Raw genomic sequence first — 12726 nt, forward strand, 5'->3', positions numbered from 1 at the left:
AAGATGACCTGGACTACTTAAGGCGGGTCTCACCATCATTTTCTTAGTTGCAACTATGAAAAGATTTATATGTATGAATCGCGCTGTTCCTTTTACCACATGAGTGCAGTAATTGGCCATAATACATCATTTGGTAAGCACAATAACATATAATACTTTTTATTACAAACTAAAATCATCAAAAAATACTAAAAACGCAGAGCTTGTGCCTTTAATATGACGTCATGTTTGTTTCATGGAAGTTGGAACATGTGAATGAACCAAATCGAGCTAACTTACACACCCAGTCCAAATGAGTGTGCAGTAATAGTTCGGTACACGTCCATCAGCACACGTAGATGAACTAATTTGGTTTGAAAATAAAATCGATAAACAGTGCAAGTAATTTTCATTGTTGTGGCTTTAATGTCTGTGAGTCAGCTAAAACACAGAGCTAGCTATTTAACTCCATCCAAAAAATTCAGTTCCCTTCTGGTCATACTTTTTTGATAACAAGCTCCTCTTCATCTGCGTGGAACCATTTAACCCCGTTTTCGTCCACAACCAAATTGTTATCGATGAATGACATCACTTCCGCGAACACACTAGATGGCGCTGTTTGTCTTATGTGGGCGCGATGGCAGAGAAAATCCAGAAGCATGTTTCCCTCCTTTGACTTGTCATCGAAAACTGCATCAATATTGATTGGCAGAACTCTGGGATAACTCTTATTTTCATTTCCTTCCTTGGCCAAGTGCCCTTTGATTTGTGTGGATAATAAAGAATGCATTTCACTTCCCAACTCGTTTAATTTCTCGAAAAGTCTACCAGCTGGACCTGAAAGTGGAAACAGTAATCCGTCACTGATTACGTTAACAAACTGTTTACTTGAAATGACACTGTCTGTCTGTCTGTCTGTCTGTCTGTCTGTCTGTCTGTCTGTCTGTCTGTCTGCGTATGTATGTATGTATGTATGTATGTATGTATGTATGTATGTATGCATGCATGCATGCATGTATGTATGTATGTATGTATGTATGTATGTATGTATGTATGTATGTATGTATGTATGTATGTATGTATGTATGTATGTATGTATGTATGTATGTATGTATGTATGTATGTATGTATGTATGTTATCATGGCAAGTTCTTATGCAGATACCCCATGTGAGTTATGTCGTCATAGTCGGGAATAGAATTAGCATGTACATAGTCAGCGTGTTAGTACGATTGTTGTTGCTACCACGGGTACGCGGGACAGTTAGGCCAAAACATCTTAAACGACAATATTTTATGATGATTTTGATAGATTAGTCGAGATCTAGTGGTGCCTGGCAATGCATTCTAGCTCATCCCAACGACAGTACGGCCTGAAAGGAAATGCCTTCCCTGTAACATGTCCTTCAGAAATATGGGAAGGTCGGAATTTTTTTCCAATTTTTTGTTTATCCGAATGAGGAAAAAATGAGAATTTTTCAAAATTTCCATGATTTTCAGTTTGGTGGTTTTCAACTAGCGTTGGTCATTACCGGAAACACAATTTCTTAGCCCTACTAGGCTGTTTGAGTAGACGGGTTAGATACTACGTTCTTTGAGTCTTCGGTTCTACATAAGTAATGCGGGGGGGGGGGGGCAAAAGCAGGTTTATCAGAAAAGTTGAAAGCGGCGACTTCAAATTTCAGAGTGAAAACAAAATCAGAACAGCAGAAACAGAATTCGAGGAAGCACGTTCAGTTTCTGTTTGACTAATGCGATACCCAATATGAGGCAATATCTCCCAGTCTCACTTACTTTCACCATTACAAATTGTGATGACCAAGTTGCCACCTTTTCGGACGAAACCGTACATGGTGTTCACCGCCGCTCCCCATTTCTCGATGTAGTACAGCTGTGGCCGGATAAAACCAGATGGAACCGGTCCGACGCTTCCTCGTCTTGGTACTGCTCCAGTGTTTTCACATGCCACTCGAAAGTCACCCCTGGATGGGTTTCTTGCAGCTTACTGGCCTTTTTCTTGAACAGCGCCACCGATTCTGGTGATGGCTCGATGACACACACATGGAGTTTAGGGTGTCTCTTCAGGATGTAGGGGAAGATATTGCTCTCTACGTCGCCTGGGAGAGGCAAACAGAAACCATGCAGGGTGAGACCGAGCTACATGTAACTACTATTCAGACATATTCTAAACCGTTTTTTCAATATTTTTGGTTTGCATATCAATCACTTGTTCAACGGTGGCGCTTTGATTACATCACAAGGAAAAGCAGGCATGTCAGCGTTGACCTCCACAAGATCAAGACGAAGAGAATCAATGCTGCAGATTTTTGCTAATTATAGTGTTTGGACCACCAGAAAGTATTTGTTGAACGATCTCTGTACTGGTATGTATTCTGCGTCGACCCCACACTTGGTCTTATCAGTGGCTAATTCATAATACAAACTCTCAAATGTCCTTATTAACACTTGCTAATTACCTAATCTGTGGACCTTATCAGCGGATTTATTTGATAAAGTAAACACCCATCGAACCAGTACGTGTATCAGCTATACACGCACTGGTTTGACGGGTGTTTACTTTATCCATAGACCCTGGTCTCGCTCCAGGGTCTGTGTTCAGAGCTAGGAAACAGGGAGACAAGGGAAAAAGGCTTGTACACAACGAAATAAGTTTAATAGTATATTCTTTATTATTATATGCTTTATTAAATTTTAATTGGCCCTTATCATGTCCCTGTGGGTCGACGCAGAATACATACAAGTACCATGGAGGTATTAGGGGAGTAATACCTCCATGCAAGTACAGAGATCGTACCGCGTTCAGCGAATGTTTTTTAGCATTAAAATCTGCAGCCACGATTCTGTTCGTCTAGATCTTGTGGAGGTCAACGCTGACATGCCTACTTTTCCCTATGATTACATATGGGCTGCTAAAGAGCACTTGTTTGTTTGTGAACTTATGCAAATGAAGTTTACTTAAAAATCACAAAAACAAAAGAGGATTTAACGGAAAGCAAGAACGAAAACGGCGGAGATGTCGTGGTCAACCCTAATTCATACGAACGACAGCGCCCTCTCAATTCATCAAGTGGCTGTGATATTTGATCGTGGACACATCTCGCTCCGGACGCCTGTGGTGCAACCCCGTTCCCCTGCCACGAACTGTACCATTTTTGTATTGAGGCGAGGTCACTAGTAATCAATAGTGTCAGTGCGCCGACAACGCCCTAAATAGTTTCAAACAATTTCCAACATTCATTTTTCTCTCTGTATTCTAAATACCCCCAACAAACGTCATTTCTTACTGTTCAATTAGTGAGCTATGGCCAGTAGATGGTAAAAATGCACGTTTCACATTGTTGAAGCTATCGTGCTATGGGGAGTTGTATGCCATTGTACATTATAGAACCCAAACGTGTAAGGCAAACGTGCATGACTAAACACTGTAAAAGTCTGCACGTTAGACATTTTAGACACGTTAGGTCCGTACACGTTGGGTTTGCACGATACACGATAGGTTTGCACGATTGGCATGATAGATTTTGACTCATGTGGAGAACCTAAAATGACATGCACGTTAGACATTTTAGACACGTTAGGTCCGTACACGTTAGGTTTGCACGATACACGATAGGTTTGCACGATTGGCATGATAGAAATTGGAGTCATGTGGAGAACCTAAAATGACGTACACGTTAGACATTTTAGACACGTTAGGTCCGTACACGTTAGGTTTGCACGATACACGATAGGTTTGCACGATTGGCATGATAGATTTTGACTCATGTGGAGAACCTAAAATGACATGCACGTTATACATTTTAGACACGTTAGGTCCGTACACGTTAGGTTTGCACGATACACGATAGGTTTGCACGATTGGCATGATAGATTTTGACTCATGTTGAGAACCTAAATGACGTACACGTTGACATTTTAGACACGTTAGGTCCGTACACATTAGGTTTGCACGATACACGATAGGTTTGCACGATTGGCATGATAGATTTTGACTCATGATGAAAACCTAAAATGACATGCACGTTAGACATTTTAGACACGTTAGGTCCGTACACGTTAGGTTTGCACGATACACGATAGGTTTGCACGATTGGCATGATAGATTTTGACTCATGTGGAGAACCTAAAATGACATGCACGTTAGACATTTTAGACACGTTAGGTCCGTACAGGTTAGGTCTGCATCATACAAGATAGGTTTGCACGATTGGCATGATAGATTTTGACTCATGATGAAAACCTAAAATGACATGCACGTTAGACATTTTAGACACGTTAGGTCCGTACAGGTTAGGTCTGCATGATACAAGATAGGTTTGCACGATTGGCATGATAGAGTTAGACCTTACCGTGTTTGTAGGCCATCACGTGAATCTTGAGACATATCGTATAACGTGCCGACCTAAGATTTACGGAGCTAACGTGTCTAAAATGTCTAACGTGTATGTCATTTTAGGTTGTCCACGAGTCAAAGTCTATCATGCCGATCGTGCAAACTTATCGTGTATCGTACATATACCTAACGAGTACGGATCTAACGTGTCAAAAATGTCTAACGTGTATGTCATTTTAGGGTCTCCAGATAAGTTGAATGGTACAGTCATGATATACACGTTAGACATTTTAGACACGTTAGGTCCGTACACGTTAGGTTTGCACGATACACGATAGGTTTGCACGATTGGCATGATAGATTTTGACTCATGATGAAAACCTAAAATGACATGCACGTTAGACATTTTAGACACGTTAGGTCCGTACACGTTAGGTTTGCACGATACACGATAGGTTTGCACGATTGGCATGATAGATTTTGACTCATGATGAAAACCTAAAATGACATAGGCCTACACGTTAGACATTTTAGACACGTTAGGTCCGTACACGTTAGGTTTGCACGATACACGATAGGTTTGCACGATTGGCATGATAGATTTTGACTCATGATGAAAACCTAAAATGACATACACGTTAGACATTTTAGACACGTTAGGTCCGTACAGGTTAGGTCTGCACGATACAAGATAGGTTTGCACGATTGGCATGATAGAGTTAGAGACATATCGTATAAACGTGCCGACCTAAGATTTACGGACCTAACGTGTCTAAAATGTCTAACGTGTATGTCATTTTAGGTTGTCCACCAGTCAAAGTCTATCATGCCAATCGTGCAAACTTATCGTGTATCGTACATATACCTAACGAGTACGGATCTAACGTGTCAAAAATGTCTAACGTGTATGTCATTTTAGGGTCTCCAGTTAAGTTGAATGGTACAGTCATGATATACACGTTAGACATTTTAGACACGTTAGGTCCGTACACGTTAGGTTTGCACGATACACGATAGGTTTGCACGATTGCCTGATAGATTGTGACTCATGATGAAAACCTAAAATGACATGCACGTTAGACATTTTAGACACGTTAGGTCTGTACACGTTAGGCGTGCACGATACACGATAGGTTTGCACGATTGGCTTTTTTGGTCACGTTAGTTCCGACCTAACATGTCAAACATGCACTACTAAAATGTAAAAATGTCTAAAATGAAAAATTCCCGACTTCTGGCCATGGATGCAATTAGTGGGTTACAGGTCAATTGCCGACTCAAAATGTAAGGCAAACTTAAAGTTCGTGACCTATCGGCTATCTAATCCAATTGTGACGTTATGACGGTTCGGCACAACGCGATGGTTGATGATTTGCAATTCATATTAACATGTACACCTACATGTACTGTCTCCTTTCTATTGTCATAGCTACAAAAATTAAATATTCATTACATGTCTCAAACATGTCATTGCTTTCAATTCAGCTGTTGTGTTTTTCGATAGCTCTTTATTATCCAAAATGGGGGCAATTCTTTGTACGACAGCGGCCAGGTAAAAAGTTACAAAGATATTAAAAAAGAAAAGTCAGCAACGTTGCAACGCATTAAAGCGCAGATCACTAGTCGTTTCTGGTTTGGTTCGTACAGAAATTGCAGTGGGAATGAACAAATGTTTGATCTATTTGTTCGGACCCTGAAACGCCGACGAGATGGAAATAATGAATTCCTGGTAAAGTTGATGGTGATGGTTTCTGACTATAGAATTTGCTTTGTGTAAAACTTTTTTTGTACTATGTACTGAGACTGGTTTGTTGTACTCCGATAATTTTAGTACGGGTGTTTACAATTTTATCAAGTTTGTCCTTGCACTGTATATTTCCAAACAAGCAAATGAGTGTAAAACTTAAGACACTTTCAATACATAATTTGTAAAAAAGCACAAGCATCCTTCTGTCAACTTTGAAAAAATTGAATTTCCTCAAGAAGAACAAGCGCTGTTGGCATTTACTGTTATCCTCCCATCGCAACTTATTGTCCAACATACTGAACCCAGATACACAATTTCCACTTCTTTACCGTTTATATTTTTTTTCACCACTGTAGCATTTAGACTCGCTAAAATGTTAATCGGTTTTGTGACGAAATTAAAAAACAAGGAAAGAGTCAAGAGAATTTGACAAGTATACTAGTTCAGGACGCGGGATTTTTTAAAAAGAAATGGGAAAATAAGTGTTTGCTAAAAGCTCCACTAGCTGTAACTTTTTTTTCGAATATATGTTCTGAGTTTCAACTATATTCTCCGGTTGACATCCCTCAACCATGATTTGAATACCTACATGTAGGATTTCGCTGATCAACACAACCTATGGAGTATAATAAGCACTCTTATTGTTCAGAATTGTATTCAAGTCAAGACTAGAATTCTTTTGTCTACAATAACATGGCTATTACAGTAATACAGGCTTTTTGACTGGCAGCATACCGGATATTTCAGCATGACATATAGATTAGGATAGGAAATTGTAGTTAATACACAGAAACAGGATAATGAAAAAAAATGGTCTAAGTAGTCCCTTTAAGTTAGATTGCGCCACGGAAATTTTTCATCTTTTTCACATACTTTACTCAATGTTGGATAAGTCTCTCTGAAAACTGACAATAAAACATAGGGGTCACCGAGCAAAGTTTTAATAAATCAAATTTTCTGAAATTTGAAATTATAAATGGCCAATCGTCTATGTTAAGCCGATCGAGAAAATTTTAAGGTTTTTTTGGTGAAAACAAGACGGTAAACATCTTGTTCTTTTTCGTTTTCAAGAAAACTCGAAAATTTAATGCGTCAGAGAATGGAAGAGTTTAGAGAACCGTCATAGAAGCGCAATGTACCTTCAAACAAAAATAACAAAATAGCGTGGTTAGCCCCCCCCCCCCCCCCCCCCCCAATGTTTCTGGTCAGCGCGCGCGTCACTTGAATAACAACAGCGCGTCACCCTTTTTTTCTCCCTGTTTTGTGGCTGGTAGCCACGGCAAACTACGTACTGCTTCAGAAATTTTTTGGAGCGCGTGATCAGTGACTGCATAAACAGTATAAATGTGGCTATATTGATAAAACTATAAAACTGACCCTCTCTTAACGGGAAAAAAGTTTAAAAGAATTCGCGTCACCGCACCATTTATTAAAGAAAGGCCTGACCAGAAGCATTTCTTTTCTTTGGTATTATGATAGGGCGATATGGAAGTAAATGTGTGTACCTTCTCCAGAACCAACTGTCATCATACGGAAAGCTTCGTCACCACTGGGTTCGAAGTCGATACTATCAATTATAACAGGCCACTGCTTATGCCACTGTTCCATGATGTAGTCCAAATTGACCGCTTTCTTGAAAACTTCAAAAGTTTCGAAGTAATAATCCATATCGTCGTAGATGCTTTTGAGATTCGCCGCGGCCATGGCGTCGTTTGCACTGTAAAGGAAACAAGAAGTTCTGTTGTTTGGGGTTACTTCGAACTCATACAACTATAGTTCAGAAGCTATCGGAGAATGATCTGAAGATTGATAGGTGGTTTTGAGCTGACGTTGACCGTAAGATAGAGTCATGTGCGTGCGATCTGTATGGTGTTGTCCGGGTCGGAGGAGCATAACGCCCGCACACGACTGTGTCTTACAGTCTCTGTAGGGCTATCACGTGACGGCATTCATTCATCTGATCATCTAGTAGTAGTACCACGTACGTTCCAACCTAGCTATAACAATACCGGCTTCTAGTCTAATGTTGTAATAGTCTGAGCTTTGAATTAGAAAGCAAAACTATCCCGTCCTTTAAATCCAAATGGCGGCCAAGTCTGTGTTAAATTGCTAAAAACTAAGCGAAGTTATTAAAATACTGAGGTGAACGCACTTCGGTCTTTGTTCTCCAAAGGACAAGTATTTTTGCAGAGAATAGACGGATTTGGGGGACCTCCATCTTTCAGAAAATTAATCTCTTTCCGACGGGACTGCCTTATATTTTGGCAGCTACACTCCTAAACACTCCTAAATTTGCATAAAATCTAGGTCAAATCCAATGGTGGACCAGAATCAAGCTATTTTCAGAAAGCGTCGATTTTTAGGCTCCTCTGATAACGTTCGCTTTTCATACTTAATTTTAAGGTAAACAGTCATTATAAGTCTTGTTCTCACGTGATTCAAATGGGGTTCTAAAGAAAATGTTTTCGCCGGATCAGCAACGCCCCTAATCCGGCTTCGACATATAAAAATACGTGAGAACAGTCCCGACAACGTCCGAGTCGGGGTGGGGGGCTTGGTCGGAGCTGTGACCTACTGTATCTCCTGTGATCGCATTGTGTTGTGAACGTACTTTTGAGCATATTTTCGAAGAAACCCACGACCTCAGTTTGGATTTGTGGATTGACATTTAAAGGCGCATTTTTCAATCCCTGGTTCTCGCATTAGTGAGTTCTCCTCCCAGGCAAACACTGGGTTAGTTACAATGTTTGATTTGCCCTATCATTACATGTAATTACGCAATTCGATCGCAACCGTTTGCCACCTTTGCTAATCCTACAGACAGATTCATATGATCTGCCAGGTCTCACTCAAAAACTGAAACGACTCATGGACGATGTGTGGATGGGGACTGCATGATCTGGCCGCAAGCCGCCCATGCCCCGAAGTTGCGACGTGACAGCAAGCCGCTGGCAAACGTGTTCAAACTCTGCTCTGATAACGAAGTGTGCTTCACAAAGTTACTGCCATAAATACAGCCTACAGCGCAAATGAAAATCTCTCAGTATTGAATTCGCATACATCAATTTAGGAAAAACTAAAAAAAATCAAATATAAAGTTATACTACAGTGGTTTTTTTACAATGACTTGGCCACAATGGCGTATCATGCCTTGTTAGCAACCTTTTGTTTCGGTGTTTGGAAGCCCTTCAAATTGGCGGTCGATGTGGTCACGGCTACAAGGTCTGAAGCGCTTCCCGTACAAGGCTGTCACTACGTAGGGCCCAGCCGAATAATTCATGTTGCAAGTGAAAACTTGCATGTCCTGTATCGGACTCCTTACAAGACAAGTTGATGTTCACGGGCGGGAGAGTAACTACATTCAGCATTCAGATTTTTTATTATTTCGGGGTAGTGATTATGAACGGACACTTACTGCAAACTTTGCAAAATTTACCCTTCTGCGGCATTTTTTCTTACTGGCTTTTACAGTTACCAGTAGATTGCTTGATTCAAAGATTTTGCTCCGTTGTCTCATTGCTTCTTGGTCTATAATTTCTTGTCTTGGGCAATCATTCAATTTTGGTAATATAAGTGCCTTGTTCACGCTCAGACAAATATGTCTGAGTTGCACGTGAAAACACACCCAGTTACTACGGAGTGACCGTGATGGACCATAGACCCTCGGGAGGATCTGGATGGACGCAATGCAGGTCAACGCTTCCCGAAATCGGCATTGTTGTGAACCACACTATAAGTTATAGGGCCTTATCGTTTATACCCCCTCCCCCGCCCCCGCCCCCGGTCGCTATTGTTCCCGACTGATTGGTTACCGGAAGTACTTGTCGGGGCCGCGGGGCGATACATTCTACCACTCTCTTGTAAAATATACCGAAACCTATGCATCTGAAATCAAACGCTACATCTGTGACTTTCTAAGAACCCTTCACTTTTGTGGATTTGTTGTTTAGCATTGCTGTCTACCATATGCGTTGCATGAATTTCGAATCTACAGAAACAGCAGGCGTTGAGAGATTCTCCGAGTAAACAACGCACGTCAAAATGCTTGCTGGGTTCGGAATTGCTGTGCAGGGGTTTTCTACATAGCAGATTAACGGTCGAACGAAACTGGATTTCAGATAGAGAAAATTGTGTCACTGTGTTAAGGTAGATCGTGCCTCGAAAATCAAGGTCTTACCCTTTTTCTCTCATAGTTTGCTCCGGAGAACTCAACATTATTCTATCATGAAATTGCGAATGAAAATTTGGGGTCGCCGTGCGAAATTTCGAAGTACAGGGCTACAATATCAAACGTAGCAAATTTGAGGTTACGATGGCTGCCTATCTCTGTGTTATCTCTGTGGAATTAAATTAAAGTATGAAAACAAGTCGGTGAACATCCTACTTCCTTTTTGTTTTTAAAAAAAGGATCTCTACATATCATAGCAAAAAAAACCCGGAAATCAAATTGAAGAACGTCATTGTTCTGAAAATCAGTCCCCAAGCGTGATCTAACTTAAGAGCGAACGTTCAAAATGCTGAAAAATTAATTATTTGTCATGCAACCATCCTCCACGAGATAACACATTGAATATTTTTTGTTAGTCACTTGCAAATGCTGCTACTTTGAGCCTTTTCGAATTAATGTGAGTAAATAGATGCTAGAGCTATCGATGACTTACCTATCTTTCAGACCGACTGCACGAGATAAAGTTACCAGATGAGATCGAATATACATGTATTTCATAACGAGGACATAAACTGACGTGAACGGACATGTAAGTCTCGCTTTCGCTGTTATAGAAAGCATTGTTGTCGTACCAGTCCAGTCCTCTTGAACTTGATCGAACCGTAGAGAGATATATATTGCGATCCTTTAGAAATGCTTTCAGCTCAGACACCTTCCACCGTTTCAGTATTTTGTAGGTCAGAGTAATTTTAGGAAGATCGGCTGTGTTCTGCTCATCACTGTCAGATGACGACTGTGTCTGTACAAACACGGTAGGCGTTGCAGTGACTTCCGCTGGCCGATGGCGAAAGAAAAGAATTGGTGGTCTGATTCTGTGTTACGTCATAGATACCCGACAGCAGTTACTGTCACGATCAGCATGATCATTTCAGATACGATGCGGCTAAAGGAATGGAAACGTCCAATCCTAGCGATTGCACCCAACTACGTATTGGTCAAGTCCCTTGAACACGTTTCCGTGAGTCTGCGCAGTAGTCACTGCATTCAGCTTCAGTTGGACCCCAGAGTATCATTGACTGTCTATGCTAGTATTCGTGACGTGAAAGGTAAACTTGAGTCTGCGCAGACGAGAGCCAGCTTCAGCCTGATTCACCTGTGATTTCGCGTGGTACACGCCTGTATCACTTTCACATCACTCCTCGCGTACAACTAATCAAACACCACAGTCACCCAATAGAGTACTCGTCATATAACTTTCATTGTCGTCTAAAAAAATCGTGGCATATACCACTTTCTGAGAAATCTTCCCTTTATGAACTCACTGATTTACCTTGTCCAAACTTGGAAGGTAAACTTGAGTCTGCGCAGAAGAGAGCCAGCCTCTGCCTGATTCACCTGTGATTTCGCGCGATAATACCCTGTATTACTTTCACATCACTCCTCGCGTACGACTAATCAAACACCACAGTCACCCCATAGAGTACTCGTCATATAACTTTCACTCATCTAAAATGAAAATCGTGACATATACCGCTTTCTGAGAAATCTTCCCTTTATGAACTCACTGCCAACATTTAACGTGATTTTAATACCTTGTCAAATTTAAACTTGTTCACAAATTAGTTAGCAGTTATACCTCTGTATACATCCTTCAGTAAGCATGTTTATTATATCATTAGTACCTCCATGATTATATAGACCCTAGAGCGAGTGGGACGGACAACTGCCGCAAAGATCAAAGGCAATCTACAACTTTCTGTGCGTAGCCTCTTCTTAGATTTCAGAAAGCTATGACGTTTATAAGTCCCAAAGTATCGGGCCGGTAACTAAAAGCCGGCAATCCTCGGCTACAATCGGCACGTTCACACTTGTTCATGATCAGTTTGCTGGGGAGTCCGTTTATTTATGTATAAACGCAAACAAGCACGTAGGACGCCCTAGCTCGATTTCACTCAGTGAGACGTCGTTTTACCGGCAAAAATCGTACTGTACGCGTTCAGAACTACTCGCTTGTTTCGGTAGGTTCACCTGAAATAAAATTTTCTGGTTTTCGATTGTAACGCGACGTAATCGCATGTAAGGAATAACATGACCAAACTCAGCGCGGAGGATGGATCAAACGCAGGCTAAGCTGTTTTTTAGGTAAAAATCGGAGACACTATTGCTTAGCATAGATCACGATAGAAATGCGTTCGAAAATCGCTTCAGAGTCTATGTTTTTTTTTAACTTTTTTTATTGTCACTTGGCAGAAAAAAAGTGTACATTTCATTTTTTACAGATTACAAGAATCCATTGAACATATCCCAATATTCATGAAGATCATTTTCCATCACATTCTTTTGTACAATATCTGATTTTTGCACGGTTATTAATAGACTTTAAGGTACAGTCGTGTTTTGGGGCGGAGGTACGGAGCGCCCCAACACGACTGTACCTTACAGTCTAGGTCATTAAGTAGGAACCTAAACCAGCCAAATT

At 40.8% G+C, this 12726-nt stretch overlaps 1 protein-coding gene across 2 annotated transcripts; it reads right to left on the minus strand.

The window, feature by feature from the left end:
- Positions 1-382: 382 nt before the first annotated feature.
- On the minus strand, positions 383-11220 carry LOC139139911 (histamine N-methyltransferase-like). Of its 2 annotated transcripts, none has more exons than XM_070708873.1 (4): positions 10741-11220; positions 7585-7796; positions 1773-2095; positions 383-816 (listed from the first exon to the last, which is right to left on the minus strand). In XM_070708873.1, exons 1-3 carry the CDS (start codon positions 10866-10868, stop codon positions 1836-1838), a joined length of 600 nt encoding a protein of 199 aa, XP_070564974.1. In that variant the 5' UTR covers positions 10869-11220; the 3' UTR covers positions 383-816; positions 1773-1835. The 2 variants fall into 2 exon arrangements, with proteins under 2 accessions (XP_070564974.1, XP_070564975.1); XM_070708874.1 differs by having other exon boundaries at positions 10745-11215.
- Positions 11221-12726: the final 1506 nt, after the last annotated feature.

The sequence above is a fragment of the Ptychodera flava genome, chromosome 9, assembly GCF_041260155.1.
Source record: "Ptychodera flava strain L36383 chromosome 9, AS_Pfla_20210202, whole genome shotgun sequence".
NCBI classification, from domain to species: domain Eukaryota; kingdom Metazoa; phylum Hemichordata; class Enteropneusta; family Ptychoderidae; genus Ptychodera; species Ptychodera flava.